Here is a 21,381-nt window from a genome sequence, read left to right as displayed (position 1 = left end):
GATGAGAAGAGAAGAGATGAGAAAAGATGAGAAGAGATGAGAAGAGAAGAGAAGAGAAGAGAAGAGATGAGAAGAGAAGAGAAGAGATGAGAAGAGAAGAGATGAGAAAAGATGAGAAGAGATGAGAAGAGAAGAGAAGAGAAGAGAAGAGAAGAGAAGAGATGAGAAGAGAAGAGAAGAGAAGAGATGAGAAGAGAAGAGAAGAGAAGAGAGAGAGAAGAGAAGAGAAGAGAAGAGATGAGAAGAGATGAGAAAAGATGAGAAGAGATGAGAAGAGAAGAGAAGAGAAGAGAAGAGAAGAGAAGAGATGAGAAGAGATGAGAAGAGATGAGAAAAGATGAGAAGAGAAGATAAGAGATGAGATGAGAAGAGAAGAGAAGAGAAGAGAAGAGAAGAGATGAGAAAAGATGAGAAGAGAAGAGAAGAGATGAGAAAAGATGAGAAGAGAAGAGAAGAGATGAGATGAGATGAGAAGAGAAGAGAAGAGAAGAGAAGAGAAGAGAAGAGATGAGAAGAGATGAGAAAAGAAGAGAAGAGATGAGATGAGAAGAGAAGAGAAGAGAAGAGAAGAGAAGAGAAGAGAAGAGAAGAGAAGAGAAGAGAAGAAAACAGAAGAGAAGAGAAGAGAAGAGAAAAGAGAAGAGGAGAGAAGAGAAAAGAGAAGAGGAGAGAAAAGAGAAGAGGAGAGGAGAGAAGAGAAGAGAAGAGAAGAGAAGAGAAGAGGAGAGGAGAGAGACGGACAGAGGGGAGAGAGTGCGGGGTGCGTCGCTCTACGCGAGGGCGCGGGGTTTAGAGGCAGAGGGCTGGACGGGGGGGGGGGCTGGACTCTGAGGGGTGGGGCTTGATTTACAGGGGTGTCCTGGACTCTGGGGAAGGGTACTGAACAGAGGAAAGGGCTGGATTTAGAGAGGGGTTGGATTTATAGGAGGGGGCTGTATTCTGAGGAAGGGGCTGGATTTAGAGGGAGGGGCTGGATTTAGAGGGAGGGGCAGGGCTGGATTTAGAGGGAGGGGCTGGATTTAGAGGGAGGGGTGCTATACCCTGGGGGAGGGGTGCTGATGCCAGCTCCGCTCATGCCTCTGCTTTGCTCGGGGTACAAGTTACTCAGACGCCGCTGATCAGCCAGGTACAGACAAGACTAAGACCCCTGCACCTCCCTGGAGGGAGACGCCGTAGAGTCTGAGACCCCCGCACCGCACCGAGACGACACCGAGGAATCTAAGCCGTGACCCCGCATCTGACAGAGGAGGAGACCCCGGAGAATCGAAGCTGGAACCTGGGCACCCCTGGACAGAGCCACCGGGCACCCACCTGTGGCACCCCCTGGACAGGGCCACCGGGTACCCACCGGCACCCCCTGGACAGAGCCACCGGGCACCCACCGGGCACCCACCTGGACAGAGCCACCGGGCACCCACCGGGCACCCACCTGGACAGAGCCACCGGGCACCCACCTGCGGCACCCCCTGGACAGAGGCACCGGGCACCCACCTGCGGCACCCCCTGGACAGGGCCACCGGGCACCCACCTGTGGCACCCCCTGGACAGAGCCACCGGGCACCCACCGGGCACCCACCTGGACAGAGCCACCGGGCACCCACCTGCGGCACCCCTTGGACAGAGCCACCGGGCACCCACCTGCGGCACCCCTTGGACAGAGCCACCGGGCACCCACCTGGACAGAGCCACCGGGCACCCACCTGCGGCACCCCTTGGACAGAGGCACCGGGCACCCACCTGCGGCACCCCTTGGACAGAGGCACCGGGCACCCACCTGTGGCACCGCCCACTCACCAGCATCCACCCCGGCTTCGTCCCCTGCAGCCACGTGGACCCACCCTCCTCCACCTCTGGAAGTCCCCCCCCCCCCCTGCATCTGCATGTGCCAGCCTTCAGCACCTGTGCCAACCTTCTCCCTCCTGAGCCAGACGCGCTCAGCCAGTGCCAGTGTCTATTCTCCTTGAACCAGGTGCACCCGCCCCCCTACCCCCACCCCTGGAAGCCTCTCCTTCTTCATCTGCCTGTGCCAGTCTCTGTTAATCTGCAGCCACGTGGACTCGCCCCCCGGCCCCCGGAAGCTTCTCCCTGTCTGCATCTGCCTGTGCCAGCCTTCACCCACTGTGCCAACTTTCCCCTCCTGAGCTACACTCGCTAGCCTGTGCCAAGCGCCCTCAGCCTATGCCAGTGTCTATCCTCCTGCAACCAGGTGCACTCGCACCCCCCCTCTGAAGCCTTCCCTCAGCTGCACCCGCCTGTGCCAGTCTTCACCCATTTTGCCAGCCTCCCTCTGTCTGTGCCAGCCTCGCTTGAGCAGTCCTTCACTCGCCAACATCAGCGAGGGTCGTCCTGTGCCAGTGCTCGTCCTCCTGCACCCAAGTGCCTGCGCCGCCCTCCCCCCGCCTGTGCCAGGCTTCCTCGGGCTGTGCCAGTCTCTGCTCTACGCCCACGTGGACCGGCGCGCCTCCGCTCGACAGACTTCATCCGCCTGTGCCAACCTCCCCCCGCCAGTACCAACCTCCCCCCGCCTGTGCAGACTTCATCCGCGGGTACCAACCTCCCCCCGCCTGTGCCAGCCTCACTCCCCTGCACCCGCGTGCGCTGGTTTTCATTCACCTGTGCCAGCCTTAGTCCACCTCCTCCACCCGTCACCCGCCTGTGCCAACTTTTAACCACCTGTGCCAGCTTTCATCTACCAGTCCCAGCCGCCCCCTCCAGCTACGCGCGCTGGTGCCACCCTTCCTCCACCCTCAGTCCCCTCTGCCAGTCTCCCTACACATGTGCCAGCTTGCTCCAGCTGTGCCAGGCCCCCGCTCCTGAACGGGGTGCCTGCCGGACTCCGTGCCCCCCCTCCCCAAGGTGGCCATGTGGGAAGCCTCTGCCAGCCCCGAGCTGGGCAACGAGTCCCTCCCGCTCAACGAGTCGCACCCGGGCCGAGCGCACTCGGGGGGCAACAGCAGCACGGACCCCCGCAGCCCCCCCAGGCTGGTGGACGCCTGGCTCGTGCCCCTCTTCTTTGCCATGCTGATGGTGGTCGGGCTCGCGGGCAACTCCCTGGTGATCTACGTCATCTCCAAGCACAAGCAGATGAGGACCGTCACCAACTTCTATATAGGTGAGGGGTCCGGGGGGGTGAGGGGTGAGGGGTCCGGGGGGGTGAGGGGTGAGGGGTCCGGGGGCCTCGGGGTGAAGAGAGGGGGGGAGAGGCGATAAGGGCAGGGGAATGAAATGAAGGGAAGAGCCAACACGGGGGGAGGGGAGATTCAAGGGAGAGAAGTGCTGACAAGGAAGGGAGAGTGCTGACAAGGAAGGGAGACCCCTGAAAAGGAAAGGAGAGTGCTGACAAGGAAGGGAGAGTGCTGACAAGGAAGGGAGAGCGCTGACAAGGAAGGGAGAGTGTTGACAAGGAAGGGAGAGTGCTGACAAGGAAGGGAGAGTGCTGACAAGGAAGGGAGAGTGCTGACAAGGAAGGGAGAGTGCTGACAAGGAAGGGAGAGTGCTGACAAGGAAGGGAGACCCCTGAAAAGGAAAGGAGAGTGCTGACAAGGAAGGGAGAGTGCTGACAAGGAAGGGAGAGTGCTGACAAGGAAGGGAGAGTGCTGACAAGGAAGGGAGAGTGCCAACAAGGAAGGGAGAGTGCTGACAAGGGAGGGAGAGTGCTGACAAGGAAGGGAGAGTGTTAACAAGGAAGGTTCAGGCAAGGAAGGGAGAGTGTTAACAAGGACGGGAGAGTGTTAACAAGGAAGGGAGAGTGTTAACAAGGAAGGGAGAGTGTTGACAAGGGAGGGAGAGTGCTGACAAGGAAGGGAGAGTGCTGACAAGGAAGGGAGAGTGCCAACAAGGAAGGGAGAGTGCCAACAAGGAAGGGAGAGTGCCAACAAGGAAGGGAGAGTGCTGACAAGGGAGGGAGAGTGCTGACAAGGAAGGGAGAGTGTTAACAAGGAAGGTTCAGGCAAGGAAGGGAGAGTGTTAACAAGGACGGGAGAGTGTTAACAAGGAAGGGAGAGTGTTAACAAGGAAGGGATAGTGTTGACAAGGGAGGGAGAGTGCTGACAAGGAAGGAAGAGTGTTAACAAGGAAGGTTCAGGCAAGGAAGGGAGAGTGTTAACAAGGAAGGGAGAGTGTTAACAAGGAAGGGAGAGTGTTGACAAGGGAGGGAGAGTGCTGACAAGGAAGGGAGAGTGTTAACAAGGAAGGTTCAGGCAAGGAAGGGAGAGTGTTAACAAGGAAGGGAGAGTGTTAACAAGGAAGGGAGAGTGTTAACAAGGAAGGGAGAGTGTTGACAAGGAAGGGAGAGTGCTGACAAGGAAGGGAGAGTGCCAACAAGGAAGGGAGAGTGCTGACAAGGAAGGGAGAGTGCCAACAAGGAAGGGAGAGTGCCAACAAGGAAGGGAGAGTGCTGACAAGGAAGGGGGAGTGCCAACAAGGAAGGGAGAGTGCCAACAAGGAAGGGAGAGTGCCAACAAGGAAGGGAGAGTGCTGACAAGGGAGGGAGAGTGCTGACAAGGAAGGGAGAGTGTTAACAAGGAAGGTTCAGGTAAGGAAGGGAGAGTGTTAACAAGGAAGGGAGAGTGTTAACAAGGAAGGGAGAGTGTTAACAAGGAAGGGAGAGTGTTAACAAGGAAGGGAGAGTGTTGACAAGGGAGGGAGAGTGCTGACAAGGAAGGGAGAGTGTTAACAAGGAAGGTTCAGGCAAGGAAGGGAGAGTGTTAACAAGGAAGGGAGAGTGTTAACAAGGAAGGGAGAGTGTTAACAAGGAAGGGAGAGTGTTGACAAGGAAGGGAGAGTGCTGACAAGGAAGGGAGAGTGCCAACAAGGAAGGGAGAGTGCCAACAAGGAAGGGAGAGTGCCAACAAGGAAGGGAGAGTGCTGACAAGGGAGGGAGAGTGCTGACAAGGAAGGGAGAGTGTTAACAAGGAAGGTTCAGGCAAGGAAGGGAGAGTGTTAACAAGGAAGGGAGAGTGTTAACAAGGAAGGGAGAGTGTTAACAAGGAAGAGAGAGCGCTGACAAGGAAGGGAGAGCGCTGACAAGGAAGGGAGAGTGTTGACAAGGAAGGGAGAGCGCTGACAAGGAAGGGAGAGCGCTGACAAGGGAGGGAGAGTGCTGACAAGGAAGGGAGAGTGTTAACAAGGAAGGGAGAGTGCTGACAAGGAAGGGAGAGTGCTGACAAGGAAGAGAGAGTGCTGGCAAGGAAGGGAGAGTGCTGACAAGGAAGGGAGAGTGTTAACAAGGAAGGGAGAGTGTTGACAAGGAAGAGAGAGTGCTGACAAGGAAGGGAGAGTGCTGACAAGGAAGGGAGAGTGCTGACAAGGAAGGGAGAGCGCTGACAAGGAAGGGAGAGTGCTGACAAGGAAGGGAGAGCGCTGACAAGGAAGGGAGAGTGTTGACAAGGAAGGGAGAGCGCTGACAAGGAAGGGAGAGTGTTAACAAGGAAGAGAGTGTTAACAAGGAAGAGAGAGTGCTGACAAGGAAGGGAGAGCGCTGACAAGGAAGGGAGAGTGTTAACAAGGAAGGGAGAGTGTTAACAAGGAAGAGAGAGTGCTGACAAGGAAGGGAGAGCGCTGACAAGGAAGGGAGAGTGTTAACAAGGAAGGGAGAGTGTTAACAAGGAAGAGAGAGTGCTGACAAGGAAGGGAGAGCGCTGACAAGGAAGGGAGAGTGTTAACAAGGAAGGGAGAGTGCTGACAAGGTAGGGAGAGTGTTGACAAGGAAGAAAGAGCGCTGACAAGGAAGGGAGAGTGTTGACAAGGAAGGGAGAGTTCAGCAAGGAAGGGAGAGTGCTGACAAGGAAGGGAGAGTGCTGACAAGGAAGAGAGAGTGCCAACAAGGAAGGGAGAGTGCTGACAAGGAAGGGAGAGCGCTGACAAGGAAGGGAGAGTGTTGACAAGGAAGGGAGAGTGCTGACAAGGAAGAGAGAGAGCTGACAAAGAAGAGAGAGCGTTGACAAGGAAGGGAGAGTGTTAACAAGGAAGGGAGCGTGCTGACAAGGAAGGGAGAGTGCTGACAAGGAAGGGAGAGTGTTAACAAGGACGGTTCAGGCAAGGAAGGGAGAGTGTTAACAAGGAAGGGAACATGCTGACAAGGAAGGGAGAGTGCTGACAAGGAAGGGAGAGTGTTAACAAGGAAGGTTCAGGCAAGGAAGGGAGAGCGCTGACAAGGAAGGGAGAGTGCTGACAAGGAAGGGAGAGTGTTAACAAGGACGGTTCAGGCAAGGAAGGGAGAGTGTTAACAAGGAAGGGAGCATGCTGACAAGGAAGGGAGAGTGCTGACAAGGAAGGGAGAGTGTTAACAAGGAAGGTTCAGGCAAGGAAGGGAGAGTGTTAACAGGGAAGGTGCAGGCAAGGAAGGGAGAGTTCAGCAAGGAAAGGAGAGTGCTGACAAGGAAGGGAGAGCGCTGACAAGGAAGGGAGAGTGCTGACAAGGAAGGGGGAGTGCCAACAAGGAAGGGAGAGTGCCAACAAGGAAGGGAGAGTGCCAACAAGGAAGGGAGAGTGCTGACAAGGGAGGGAGAGTGCTGACAAGGAAGGGAGAGTGTTAACAAGGAAGGTTCAGGTAAGGAAGGGAGAGTGTTAACAAGGAAGGGAGAGTGTTAACAAGGAAGGGAGAGTGTTAACAAGGAAGGGAGAGTGTTAACAAGGAAGGGAGAGTGTTGACAAGGGAGGGAGAGTGCTGACAAGGAAGGGAGAGTGTTAACAAGGAAGGTTCAGGCAAGGAAGGGAGAGTGTTAACAAGGAAGGGAGAGTGTTAACAAGGAAGGGAGAGTGTTAACAAGGAAGGGAGAGTGTTGACAAGGAAGGGAGAGTGCTGACAAGGAAGGGAGAGTGCCAACAAGGAAGGGAGAGTGCCAACAAGGAAGGGAGTGTGCCAACAAGGAAGGGAGAGTGCTGACAAGGGAGGGAGAGTGCTGACAAGGAAGGGAGAGTGTTAACAAGGAAGGTTCAGGCAAGGAAGGGAGAGTGTTAACAAGGAAGGGAGAGTGTTAACAAGGAAGGGAGAGTGTTAACAAGGAAGAGAGAGCGCTGACAAGGAAGGGAGAGCGCTGACAAGGAAGGGAGAGTGTTGACAAGGAAGGGAGAGCGCTGACAAGGAAGGGAGAGCGCTGACAAGGGAGGGAGAGTGCTGACAAGGAAGGGAGAGTGTTAACAAGGAAGGGAGAGTGCTGACAAGGAAGGGAGAGTGCTGACAAGGAAGAGAGAGTGCTGGCAAGGAAGGGAGAGTGCTGACAAGGAAGGGAGAGTGTTAACAAGGAAGGGAGAGTGTTGACAAGGAAGAGAGAGTGCTGACAAGGAAGGGAGAGTGCTGACAAGGAAGGGAGAGTGCTGACAAGGAAGGGAGAGCGCTGACAAGGAAGGGAGAGTGCTGACAAGGAAGGGAGAGCGCTGACAAGGAAGGGAGAGTGTTGACAAGGAAGGGAGAGCGCTGACAAGGAAGGGAGAGTGTTAACAAGGAAGAGAGTGTTAACAAGGAAGAGAGAGTGCTGACAAGGAAGGGAGAGCGCTGACAAGGAAGGGAGAGTGTTAACAAGGAAGGGAGAGTGTTAACAAGGAAGAGAGAGTGCTGACAAGGAAGGGAGAGCGCTGACAAGGAAGGTAGAGTGTTAACAAGGAAGGGAGAGTGTTAACAAGGAAGAGAGAGTGCTGACAAGGAAGGGAGAGCGCTGACAAGGAAGGGAGAGTGTTAACAAGGAAGGGAGAGTGCTGACAAGGTAGGGAGAGTGTTGACAAGGAAGAAAGAGCGCTGACAAGGAAGGGAGAGTGTTGACAAGGAAGGGAGAGTTCAGCAAGGAAGGGAGAGTGCTGACAAGGAAGGGAGAGTGCTGACAAGGAAGAGAGAGTGCCAACAAGGAAGGGAGAGTGCTGACAAGGAAGGGAGAGCGCTGACAAGGAAGGGAGAGTGTTGACAAGGAAGGGAGAGTGCTGACAAGGAAGAGAGAGAGCTGACAAAGAAGAGAGAGCGTTGACAAGGAAGGGAGAGTGTTAACAAGGAAGGGAGCGTGCTGACAAGGAAGGGAGAGTGCTGACAAGGAAGGGAGAGTGTTAACAAGGACGGTTCAGGCAAGGAAGGGAGAGTGTTAACAAGGAAGGGAACATGCTGACAAGGAAGGGAGAGTGCTGACAAGGAAGGGAGAGTGTTAACAAGGAAGGTTCAGGCAAGGAAGGGAGAGCGCTGACAAGGAAGGGAGAGTGCTGACAAGGAAGGGAGAGTGTTAACAAGGACGGTTCAGGCAAGGAAGGGAGAGTGTTAACAAGGAAGGGAGCATGCTGACAAGGAAGGGAGAGTGCTAACAAGGAAGGGAGAGTGTTAACAAGGAAGGTTCAGGCAAGGAAGGGAGAGTGTTAACAGGGAAGGTGCAGGCAAGGAAGGGAGAGTTCAGCAAGGAAAGGAGAGTGCTGACAAGGAAGGGAGAGCGCTGACAAGGAAGGGAGAGTGTTGACAAGGAAGGGAGAGTGCTGACAAGGAAGAGAGAGAGCTGACAAAGAAGAGAGAGCGTTGACAAGGAAGGGAGAGTGTTAACAAGGAAGGGAGCGTGCTGACAAGGAAGGGAGAGTGCTGACAAGGAAGGGAGAGTGTTAACAAGGACGGTTCAGGCAAGGAAGGGAGAGTGTTTACAAGGAAGGGAGCATGCTGACAAGGAAGGGAGAGTGCTGACAAGGAAGGGAGAGTGTTAACAAGGAAGGTTCAGGCAAGGAAGGGAGAGTGTTAACAAGGAAGGTGCAGGCAAGGAAGGGAGAGTTCAGCAAGGAAAGGAGAGTGCAGACAAGGAAGGGAGAGTGCTGACAAGGAAGGGAGAGTGCAGACAAGGAAGGGAGAGTGCTGACAAGGAAGGGAGAGTGTTAACAAGGAAGGTTCAGGCAAGGAAGGGAGAGTGTTAACAAGGAAGGGAGCGTGCTGACAAGGAAGGGAGAGTGCTGACAAGGAAGGGAGAGCCCTGACAAGGAAGGGAGAGCGCTGACAAGGAAGGGAGAGTGTTAACAAGGAAGATGCAGGCAAGGAAGGGAGAGTTCAGCAAGGAAAGGAGAGTGCTGACAAGGAAGGGAGAGTGCAGACAAGGAAAACCTGTTGCAGACAAGGAAGGACGGTGGAGGCAGTACAGGTAAGCATGGGCGGATTTTGCGAATTGGCAATCCGCGAAATTGCGTATTTACGGATTCGCAATCCGCAAAATCCGCGAACTCTCGCGAATTTGCGGATTTTTTTTTTGTGTGTTCGCAAGGATTTCTGTAAGTTCGCGAGGATTTTGTACCAGTTCGCAAACGCGAACTTACTTTTCGGGTAGCAACGGTCGCGAACATGTTGTTTCTACATCTGGTTCATCACAGCACCCTCTGTTTCACCACTGCCACCCTCTGTTTCACCACTGCCACCCTCTGGCTCACCCATGCCACCCTCTGGCTCACCCATGCCACCCTCTAGTTCATCACTGTAGATTATGGGTGGAAAAGCACACCTGCCCTGCCTCAACTGACATAAATGAATTAGGGGCTGATTAATGTGTTACTGAATTTGAACTTCCTGGCTGGAACCTGCTTCCTTATCTGTAATTGCTTTCTCTGAGCCTGCTGTGAGGGTCAGAGCAGGGTCATAAAATAGTTGCAAGTAGGCAACTGAACTCTGGAGGGGCCCCTCAGGAAGCACTACAGGGAATGGTTACTAATGATAAGATTGAACTTTTGCACCTGCTGAGTGCTTTCAGTTTTGCAAAAATCCAAATATCCAGCAGCATCCACAAAAAGTAATCCTTCCAGGTCAAGATCCCTGGCACCTGCTTCCTTATCTGTAATTGCTTTCTGTTGTAGTGTAATTTTTTTAACAGGACCTTTGTTGTATACTTGTAGCTATTCTCTGAGCCTGCTGTGAGGGTCAGAGCAGGGTCATAGAATAGTTGCAAGTAGGCAACTGAACTCTGGAGGGGCCCCTCAGGAAGCACTAAAGGGAATGGTTACTAATGATGAGTTTGAACTTTTGCACCTGCTGAGTGCTTCCAGGTCAAGATCCAAATCAAAGTGACCAGCACATGAAGAAAGCACTGAGAGGAGCCTGTTGGACAGGAACAGGAAGTTGGAGACTGTGGGGCACTTCCTTCCTCCCACCCCCCCCCAAAATGGACTCCTTGCAAAAAAAAAGTGCAGGCAAATGTCAACCTGAGGAGTTATTCTAATAAAAATCATAATTTTCAAGGTTTATGCTGCCTGCTGGTGGATTTCTTGTGCGAAATTGCAAATTTTGCAATCTCGCAATTGCGAGATTGTCGCTGCCCGCCGCATCTACGTTTTCGCGAGTGTTTACTTCCGCGAAATTGTATAGTATTCTAGTTGGCAAGTGCGACCAAGCAAAAAAATCCGCTTCGCACGGATTTACGAATTTTCGGTAAGTTTGCTAGAGTTCGCGGATTGCGAATTTACCGAAAATCCGCAAAATCCGCGAGCGGAACGGATTTTACGCTCATGCTTAAGTACAGGGGAGCTGGGCTGGCAGTGATAGGACCACAGGCAGTACAGGGGAGGTGGGCTGGCAGTGATAGTGCCACAGGCAGTACAGGGGAGCTGGGCTGGCAGTAAAAGGACCACAGGCAGTACAGGGGAGCTGGGCTGGCAGCGATGGGACCACAGGCAGTACAGGGGAGGTGGGCTGGCAGTGATAGGACCACAGGCAGTACAGGGGAGCTGGGCTGGCAGTGATAGGACCACAGGCAGTACAGGGGAGCTGGGCTGGCAGTGATAGGATCACAGGCAGTACAGGGGAGCTGGGCTGGCAGTGATGGGACCACAGGCAGTACAGGGGAGGTGGGCTGGCAGTGATAGGACCACAGGCAGTACAGGGGAGCTGGGCTGGCAGTGATAGGACCACAGGCAGTACAGGGGAGCTGGGCTGGCAGTGATGGGACCACAGGCAGTACAGGGGAGGTGGGCTGGCAGTGATAGGACCACAGGCAGTACAGGGGAGCTGGGCTGGCAGTGATAGGACCACAGGCAGTACAGGGGAGCTGGGCTGGCAGTGATGGGACCACAGGCAGTACAGGGGAGGTGGGCTGGCAGTGATAGTGCCACAGGCAGTACAGGGGAGCTGGGCTGGCAGTGATAGGACCACAGGCAGTACAGGGGAGGTGGGCTGGCAGTGATAGTGCCACAGGCAGTACAGGGGAGCTGGGCTGGCAGTGATAGGACCACAGGCAGTACAGGGGAGGTGGGCTGGCAGTGATAGAACCACAGGCAGTACAGGGGAGCTGGGCTGGCAGTGATAGAACCACAGGCAGTACAGGGGAGAGGGGCTGGCAGTGATAGTGCCACAGGCAGTACAGGGGAGCTGGGCTGGCAGTGATAGTACCACAGGCAGTACAGGGGAGGTGGGCTGGCAGTGATAGAACCACAGGCAGTACAGGGGAGAGGGGCTGGCAGTGATAGTACCACGGGCAGTACAGGGGAGCTGGGCTGGCAGTGATAGTACCACGGGCAGTACAGGGGAGCTGGGCGGGCAGTGATAGGGCCACAGGCAGTACAGGGGAGCTGGGCTGGCAGTGATAGAACCACAGGCAGTACAGGGGAGAGGGGCTGGCAGTGATAGGAGGGACCACAGGCAGTACAGGGGAGCTGGGCTGGCAGTAAAAGGACCACAGGCAGTACAGGGGAGCTGGGCTGGCAGTGATTGGACCACAGGCAGTACAGGGGGGGGCTGGCAGTGATAGTGCCACAGGCAGTCCATGGGGGCTGGGCTGGCAGTGATAGGACCACAGGCAGTAAAGGGGGAGCTGGGCGGGCAGTGATAGGGCCACAGGCAGTACAGGGGAGCTGGGCTGACAGTGATAGGGCCACAGGCAGTAAAGGGGGAGCTGGGCTGGCAGTGATAGTACCACAGGCAGTACAGGGGAGGTGGGCTGGCTGTGATAGGAGGGACCACAGGCAGTACAGGGGAGCTGGGCTGGCTGTGATAGGAGGGACCACAGGCAGTACAGGGGAGCTGGGCTGGCAGTGATAGGACCACAGGCAGTACAGGGGGAGCTGGGCTGGCAGTGATAGGACCGCAGGCAGTACAGGGCAGCTGGGCGGGCAGTAATGGGACCACAGGCAGTACAGGGAAGCTGGGCTGGCTGTGACCGGAGGGACCACAGGCAGTACAGGGGAGCAGGGCTGGCAGTGATAGGGCCACAGGCAGTAAAGGGGGAGTTGGGCTGGCAGTGATAGTACCACGGGCAGTACAGGGGAGCTGGGCTTGCAGTGATAGGGCCACAGGCAGTACAGGGGAGCTGGCTGGCAGTGATAGGACCACAGGCAGTACAGGGGGAGCTGGGCTGACAGTGATAGGGCCACAGGCAGTAGAGGGGGAGCTGGGTTGGCAGTGATAGTACCACGGGCAGTACAGGGGAGCTGGGCGGGCAGTGATAGGGCCACAGGCAGTACAGGGGAGCTGGGCGGGCAGTGATAGGGCCACAGGCAGTACAGGGGACCTGGGCGGGCAGTGATAGGGCCACAGGCAGTACAGGGGAGCTGGGCTGGCAGTGATAGGGACACAGGCAGTACAGGGGAGCTGGGCTGGCAGTGATAGGACCACAGGCAGTCCAGGGGAGCTGGGCTGGCAGTGATAGGACCACAGGCAGTACAGGGGAGCTGGGCTGGCAGTGATAGGACCACAGGCAGTAGAGGGGGAGCTGGGTTGGCAGTGATAGTACCACGGGCAGTACAGGGGAGCTGGGCGGGCAGTGATAGGGCCACAGGCAGTACAGGGGAGCTGGGCGGGCAGTGATAGGGCCACAGGCAGTACAGGGGACCTTGCGGGCAGTGATAGGGCCACAGGCAGTACAGGGGAGCTGGGCTGGCAGTGATAGGGACACAGGCAGTACAGGGGAGCTGGGCTGGCAGTGATAGGACCACAGGCAGTCCAGGGGAGCTGGGCTGGCAGTGATAGGACCACAGGCAGTACAGGGGAGCTGGGCTGGCAGTGATAGGACCACAGGCAGTACAGGGAAGCAGGGCTGGCAGTGATAGGGACACAGGCAGTACAGGGGAGCTGGGCTGGCTGTGACCGGAGGGACCACAGGCAGTACAGGGGAGCTGGGCTTGCAGATATAGGGCCACAGGCAGTACAGGGGAGCTGGGCTGGCAGTGATAGCACCCAGGCAGTACAGGGGAGCTGGGCTGGCAGTGATAGGACCACGGGCAGTACAGGGGAGCTGGGCTGGCAGTGATAGGACCACAGGCAGTACAGGGGAGCTGGGCTGGCAGTGATCATACCACAGGCAGTACAGGGGGGGCTGGCAGTGATAGGACCACAGGCAGTACAGGGGAGCTGGGCGGGCAGTGAGTGGACCACAAGCAGTACAGGGGGAGCTGGACTGGCAGTGATAGTACCACGGGCAGTACAGGGGAGCTGGGCTTGCAGTGATAGGGCCACAGGCAGTACAGGGGAGCTGGGCTGGCAGTGATAGGACCACAGGCAGTACAGAGGGGGGGCTGGCAGTGATAGGACCACAGGCAGTACAGAGGGGGGGCTGGCAGTGATAGGACCACAGGCAGTACAGGGGAGCTGGGCTGGCAGTGATAGGACCACAGGCAGTACGGGGGAGCTGGGCGGGCAGTGAGTGGACCACAAGCAGTACAGGGGGATATTTGAGATTTACACCCCCCAATCTCTTTGACTAAGCTATGCCCTTTTTCCTGCCTGTAATGGCATAGGTCCTCTACCCTGCTTCTATAGGTGAAGTCCTACCTTCCTTCCTCTATCGGTGAAGTTGTCTGTCTATGCTTCTATAGGTGATGCCTCTTCCCTACCTCTGTAGATGATCCTCGCTTCTATGATCACAGACTAAGGGGCATATTATCAAGGGTGGCGATAGGCAATTATCGCCGGTGTAGCGGCTGTTTTCGGCCGCTAAGCGGTGATAATTCTATTGGTCTATTAGCAAGCTGTCGTTAACTGATGTTAGCGACAACTTTTAGGCGATAGCGAGCGGTTTGGGGCCCGCTTTGCATGTCAACGATGTTTATCACTAATGACATGCAAAGTGGGCGTACCCAACCCGTTAGCGACTGAAAGCAGTCGGTAACGTCGCTATCGCCTATTAACAAGGCAGGCGTAGCGATGGAAGTATTAGCGATAAGCGCGAATGTCTCCAAAAACCAACGTCTGCTCAGACCAGTTCCTAGCCATGTTATCCAATGGGAGGTGGATAACATGGCTAAGAGCATTTCGTCGCTAATGCGGGAATATCACTGTAATCTCCGCGATATTCACTCACTTCGCCGCTATCGCTGGATATTTTAACACAATGGAGAAAAACGTTGCTAATAGCATGTTTTCTCCGCTAACATATCCAGCTATAGGCAGCGATAACAAAATCGTCGCTAAGCCTATTTAGCGATAAATATCGCTACTTGTTGGTAATATGCTCCTAAGTGAGCTATTGCCAAGAGTCACATGGTGCTGAGCTGATCTGCCGCCGGAGCCGGGATCGAACCGTGAGCCCTGTGCTCCGAAGTCAGCTTCCCTGGCTGCTGCTTGAAGACTGGACCCCTGCACAGCGGAGGCACACGTCACCACCCCTGTATATCACACAATCTGATAACCGCGAGTCACCACACTCTTACAGAAACCTGCTCCAAACTATAGCTGCATACACAAAATATGTACATCCAGGCGTCATAGTTATTACTGCCTACCAGTAAAGTTCCCTCAAAACAAGAGCAGCCTTAGGATAGGCTTGTCGACATCACACGTAAGGGCAGAAAAGCGGCGATATTCACAGCGCACTATCAGCAAGCTTGCGCTAAGCCTCGTTAGCGCTAGTTTCCATGAGTTTGCTCCCAGTTTCTTATCACCCTGCATGTCATCGCTAATGACATGCAAAGTAGGCGTTCCGGAGCTAAACTACATGGAAATAGTCGCTAACAAGGCTTTGCTTGGTTAACAAGCCAGCAGCAGACCCGCTTAGCGACCAGATTAATCGCGCTAAGCCCCCTTATTGCAGGATTTTAACACATGCTTAAAAGTTGACTACGCCATCTACGTAATGGGAGGTGGATTGTTTGTTTAAGGTCACTAGGGCGTATCAGCAAGGATATCCTTATCTCCTGCATGTTATCTCCTGTTTTCAGGCGATACTGGGGCTTTTCGCTGCTATTGCTGGATTTCATATCGCCTCAGAGATAAACCTTGATAATTATGCGCTATCTCGGCGTTGAAACCCAGCGATGGCCGGCGATATGTGAAATAGTGCTAAGTGCGCTTTGCGATGTTTATCGCAACTTGTTGTTAATACGCCCCGTAGTGTCTGATTACGAGTCAGGTGGAGCGGTATCCATCCTGGGAATCACAATTGATCCGGTGTTCAGATCCACTGGAAATCACGCGAGGCTTTGGATGCAACAGCAGTCAAGCCTCAGCCCCTGGACCTTTTTCTCTCACAAGAGGGGACCATATATTGAACCCATACATTGAACCCCGTTGCCATGGCTCTGCTTTCCTTTCCTTTCCCTCCCTACCCTCTCAACCCTCCCCCTGCTATAATGTAGGCGCCTGCACACATGTACCACCTACCTAGATCAGATGGTAATTGTTCACATTCATCCACATGGAGCAGCAATTCCTCATTTCAGAGGGATTAACCAGCAGGAATCCCACGCGGCGTCCCCGAATTACCACAGGACATTTCTCTATACTCGTGATTGGAACCCAACAAAATGTATACATGCAAATCTGATTATTTACAATACTAAGACATAAATCAAGTACTTAGGCCACAGTTCCTATTCTTCCTACTCTATACAATGGATCAATGAGTAGCCGTGATGACGTCTCAGGGTCACCCGGACTATCTTTGGCTCACCTGCTTGTCCATACAACCTGCATGTCTCAAGGGAGATGTGTGTAGTAGGTGCCTTACATCAGCGCCTTTCCACCTTAAGCATGTTCCACTGTATCTGGGTGATCTGTTTGAAGGAGGGGGAGAATTTTTTGAATCGTGAAGATTTGCAAGTTGATACCTTTGACCACCGCATTGATTTGAGACGGTCTGGATCAAAGATGATGCCATGTTTGTGTCCTTCAGGGTGGTCCATGATACAGTCCAAGGCTAGCAGGCCAGTGAAAGGGGAGAGACAGGTTGTGCTATTCCATTGGGACTAAGATTTCAGGTTTTTCGCTGTCGAGGCCCAGGACGTTTTCACCTAGAGCTGAATGTGGTTGAGGCAGTGGGTGGTGTTAGGCAAACACGGTCCACTATTCTGGAGATGTGAGTGTCTACGCACATCTGCGAGCGGATCTCAGACTAGTCTAGAGGCTGGAACAAGGGACGCATGTAACAAGTAAAGGGTGGTGGGGATAGAGCTGAGCCTTGTGGGGCACTGCACTTCACTATGCAAGAGGAAGCTTCTGCAGGTCCCAGGCCTTCCTGTTGACCTTGGTTCCAGAGGAAAGTCTGGAAGAAAGTTAGAGTACTTCAGGAGACCCCCAACCGCCCCCCAGCCTGGTCAAAAGAACAGTGTGGTTGACAGTGTCGTGGGTCACCAGGAAGCCCATGAGAATGGAAGCAGCTAGCCAGCCCCTCTTGAGGCTGATAAGGCATCCTCTAGGAGGTCTGCGGGGGGCGGCCTCTGTTCCTCTGCCGCCCTGATTGGAAGTCGTGCCGCAGCAGGTGTGGTTCACATGTTTCTCAACATGATCTGTTAGAACTCTTTGCAAAATTTTACTTGGGTGTAGGAGACTAAGCTCAGATATTAGTTTCCCTGGGTCTAGGGTCTGCAGTGTGTTTTAGAGGTGACAAAAGTGTGTTTCCCTTTTCCCGTTGACAGAGAAGATTAAAGTGCGGTGGTCCTGTTTTTCGGGTGCACACCCTAGAATAGCCAGCAGCCCAAGATCCTTTTCAAAGGGACCGGTGTCAATCGCTCTCTTCGGGATCCTTTGGAATCTTTAGTTGAAAGGGCGGTGTCTTCATGGACCTTCTCAGGATAATCCAAGTCTGCCTTCCATCCACCGCTGTCGCTTCAGATGGAGGGACGGGCGTTGTCTACATATATAGGGGCAGATTTATGTTAACTGGCGCATCCCCAGGGATGCGCCAGTTAATGTGCGCCACAGTGCGCCACAGCTCCGCCACCCAAAGTGCGCCGCATTTACAATGCGGCGCACCACGGTGCAAGGCAGGGAAGATGCGTGACGCATCTTCCGGCGTACGGGCGGCGCATTGCTGGAGTCATGTCGCAAGTGCGACATGACTCCTGCAATGCACAGGGGCCACCCCTACATTGCATGGTGCATCACCCTTACGCCTGCTTCAAGCAGGCGTAAGGAATTGACGTAGAAAGTGACTGAGTGAAACCTTATAGATTTCACTCCCCCCCCCCCCTGCGCAGGAACGCCTCCTTATGGCGCAGGGCTTTACAACGTGACGCATCTCCTAGATGCGTCACGTTGTAAATAGGGCGCATTGTTTGCGCCGCCGTTGCGTCAAATAAAGTGACGCAATTGCGGCGCTAAGAGGCGCAAGGGCCTCATAAATCTGCCCCATAGGGTTCTGCAAGTATCTGCTCAAGCGTAGGTGGGAATAGGTTGAAGAACAAGGCGGACACAAAGACCCGGGTGGAACCCGGACTGTCTGGTTGGCTGTGGGGGTGCCCCCAGGCAGGCAGAGCGCACCGCTCCCGCCAAGGGCAGGTGATTACACACACTGTACAACCCGTGCTCACCCTTGGGTAGCTTGGCACTCAGCAGTCAGGGACCTGGGTGATTAACAGTACAAAAGATAGACGGTCCCAGTGGGACAATTGGAAAGAACACAATTATTTATGCAGCTGCATTCATTAAATCACTTGGACTGTAAAATTCAGCTCAATATTATTTATTCATATTGAACATCAATTTGAAGGCTCAAAACCCAGCAAAACATATGGAACATACGTATATAAAATTGCCCCGAATGTGTAGAAGGGAGAAAGGAAGGACTCCCCTGCAAAGTGAGGGTTAAATGAGGGCGGTACATGTTGATCCAAGTGGTGGTGATTCAGATGCTCCGTCCATCACCACCCCCTTTTGTACCGCTTTTGGCCGCCATAAGTGTGGCAGGGTATGCTCAGACGTGAGTCCCTTGCTCACTTGGCCACTGGATTCAAGCAAGCCGGGCTGAAGACGGCTGATAGCCAGAAACCGGTCCTCGGAAGCTTATTTCCGGTCCAGGGAAGGCATGGCTTTGCAGTTCGGGCTGGACTGTTCCCATGAGGCACAGGGTCAGACTGATTTGCATATAGCCATGTCTGAACTGGGGTGGCAGAGTGGGCTAAAGAACCGTGATGGATTAAACCCAGATCTTTTGACTGGGTGTGAGTGTTTGATTGGTTCAGATGCTCCGTCCATCACCACCCCCTTTTGTACCGCTCCGGCAATCCGGGCACAGGGTCTGGCGCACAACAAAATGAGTCACACCAGAAACTTCAGGTTACACGAAGTAGAGTTGCAATTCCATACCTCCCTGGACATGAGGTACTATGCCCGGCACACCTTGATGTTGGTTGCATCAGACAATTCCGGGCACACACAGAGGCACAAGTTCAGCAGTTCCTCACGAGGTAGAGTGATACTCTGCAATGGGTGTGACCCCCGCCTTCGAGGGTTGCAACCTGTGAATCTGACACCGCACGCAATGAGCATGCAGTCGGCGTGGTGCACAAGAGAAATGCAGCAGAGTCGATGAAGCGGGTCATTTTTGATCTTGCAATCGGTGAATCCTCTCAAAACCAACAATACACTTATGTGTGCCAGGGCCCCTGCAGTACAGGAACCACTTTGCTGTAGATACAGGCAACGTCTTGAGCTCTGCACTAGGCACTCCAGTCTCCAGGCATGATTCTGTAGTTCCAAACACACACCGTGCTCTCGCTTTCAGCAGGCGATGTGGCCACTTAGAGGGCACCGCTCTCCAGATGTCACCAGTAGATGGTGTGGGCCCCTCGCAGGAGATCTTTGGTATCCCTGAGACCTCTGAGAGAACAGGAGACCAGCCGACAGGTCCTTGGGAACCCACTTCAGGGTGCCACCCGTCAGCAGGTCATCGGCCCAGGCCAGCCACTATTCAGGAAGGCATGCAGTCCTTTCCATGGGTAGTTATCCTCCATGTGCAGAACAGAATCCTCTGGGTATGAGCATCACGCTGACCGGGTTCTCCCGTCCTGCGTCCCCACAGGCAGATCTCTCCTCATGGTGCCGTGACACTGGGTGGTTTTACCCTGTTGGGCCTTTGAAGTTGGGGGATTGTTCAAAGGGTATTCTTATGAACCACAGATGTATCTTCTAAATTTCCCTTCCTGTCTGCCATGAGGCCGTTGAATGCAGATCTCTATGTGTATGGGGGCCGTGATCTGGCCTCAGAGGCCCGGTGTCATCATCTCTGCCCCCATATATTCCGCCAGGCCCGCAAACGGCAGAGGTCGGCGATCTTGATTGCATGCCTAATGGATTATGGCTGCCACTGAAGAATGCCCAGATGTGCTCCCCGGGCCTACGACTTTGACCGACTAAAGAGTTTGCTGCATACAAAAGTCCACTTTCCATATGTAGCATTTTCACACAAGATATGCCAGGCCCACCATTATCATTGGAACGGGTTTGGCCAAGCGAATCCATTGATAGGACACATCACGAGGCTGCGCAACTGCGACCCATTATTGTAGCTTGCAATACAGGTTACCCCTTCCCCAGGCTAATTTAAGGGAAGAGCAAACCTCCTCAGTAGGGGTACCCTTGTGGGTCCTCGGCAGTGCCGGACTGGCCGTGGCAGGCACCGAGCAATCCCCCGGTGCTCCGCACGGGTTGGGGGCCGTTTTTGTTACAGGGCCGATTTTGCAACCTGTAACAAAATCGGCCGAAAACAGGCCCTGGCAAAAAGCTCGGTGGCACCTACAACCCCCCGGGGGGGGGGGGAGGGGGGGGGGAGCCATGGGGGGGGGGGGCAAGCACTTTGCCAGGGCCGGTTTTGGTTCCCAGTCTGGCCCTGGTACTCGATGCTACCCGGGCAGCGAACACCAGTGGGTGCCTGCCCAGCCTTCACCTTCCATCTGAGTTCAGGTGAAAGGCCCACCTCCGACTGGACTGGGTTTGTTACAGGCCAGCTGGAGTCCGCACGAAAGGGCGCTCTCACAGACCTGCTGTGGCAGGTCGGACACACGTTTCAACCCACAGTCCGTGTAGGTCCATACACCGGCATGCAATAGCAGGTCAGACACATAGGTAAACCACACCAGCGATGCAATGTGTGCACCCAGGCCGCCACAGCAGGTCTGACCTATGTTTAAAAACATCATGTCCGCACCACTACCTAGCATGTGTGGGAAGGGTGCGTGCACTTTCACACTGCAGTTCAGTGGGAGAGGGGCCAGACCCTCGAGGCTCCACCTGAGAACCAACGAAACGTAAGAGGAAAAAGCAAAAAGTCTAAGGAAATGCTACCTGACAAGTATCAGGTGAAACAGACCCCTATAAGGTCTCAGGGCTGCCCACGTAGGGAATTTTGAAAGGAACCAGGGACAGTCTGAGCTTCCTTCTAGACCAAGAGGAGAATCTGGAATTCGGACACGATGAGGCTGATTTCTGTGTGATACCCAATCTCTTTCTGGAAGATGTATCTTGGCCAAGCCAAGTGAGTGGATCATTCATGGAGCATTGTTCAGCTAAATCCCATCCCGAATTGTAATCAGTACAGGCATTGGTTGTCAGTCGTTTGGATTATGGCAATGCCTTGGCAAATGAGACGTCTCTTTCTAAACTCTATCGGCCAGATTCATGAAACGAAAATCGGCTCGCAAAGGGCCAGATTCTGAGAATCTGGCCCTTTGCGAGCGCAATTATTGCATTTCGTATTCATCATCCCAAATGCAATAATCGCTATTATAGAATTCCCTATTGTGCGAGGAATTGCATTTAAGGAATCTCTATTTGAGATTCCTTAAATGCAATTCATCAACCAATTTTAAATTGCGAATTCGCAATATTTGGCCGCTATTTACCACGAAGTCTGACTTCGTGGTAAATAGCGAAAAAATAAATTAAAGCACTTTAGTGCATTTTTTTCTTTTGCATGTTACACACACACATGTCCTTTGGACATGTGTGTGCGCAACACCTGTGTACATTTTCATTTCAGGGGTGCTACAGGGTGTCCTTTGGACACCCCAGGCACCCTTGAAATCGCATCCTTATTTGCGATTAGCAAATTGCTAATCGCAAATAAGGAATAACTCCCCATTCATTCCTATGGGCCCGCTAATCGCAAATAAGGATTGTGTAGGAATCGCAATTTATTTAGCAATTCCTACATGAATCCCGTTTTGCAAGTCCTTAATAGCGATTCCTTATGAATCGCTATTAAAGACTCGCAAAACGGCCCTTTCATGAATCTAGCTGCA

General features: G+C 53.9%; 1 protein-coding gene across 1 annotated transcript in view; it reads left to right on the top strand.

The window, feature by feature from the left end:
• The first annotated feature begins 1,880 nt into the window (after positions 1-1,880).
• Positions 1,881-21,381, top strand: part of KISS1R (KISS1 receptor) — a 236,552-nt gene continuing 217,051 nt past the window's right edge. The window contains exons 1-2 of the mRNA XM_078670537.1: positions 1,881-1,949; positions 2,857-3,112. Of these exons, the coding sequence (XP_078526663.1) occupies positions 1,881-1,949; positions 2,857-3,112 (325 nt within the window). The remainder of the gene's footprint in view (positions 1,950-2,856; positions 3,113-21,381) is intronic.

This window comes from Lissotriton helveticus, chromosome 12 (assembly GCF_964261635.1).
Source record: "Lissotriton helveticus chromosome 12, aLisHel1.1, whole genome shotgun sequence".
Classification (NCBI taxonomy): Eukaryota; Metazoa; Chordata; class Amphibia; order Caudata; family Salamandridae; genus Lissotriton; species Lissotriton helveticus.
This window is presented reverse-complemented; position numbering and strand designations above follow the sequence as displayed.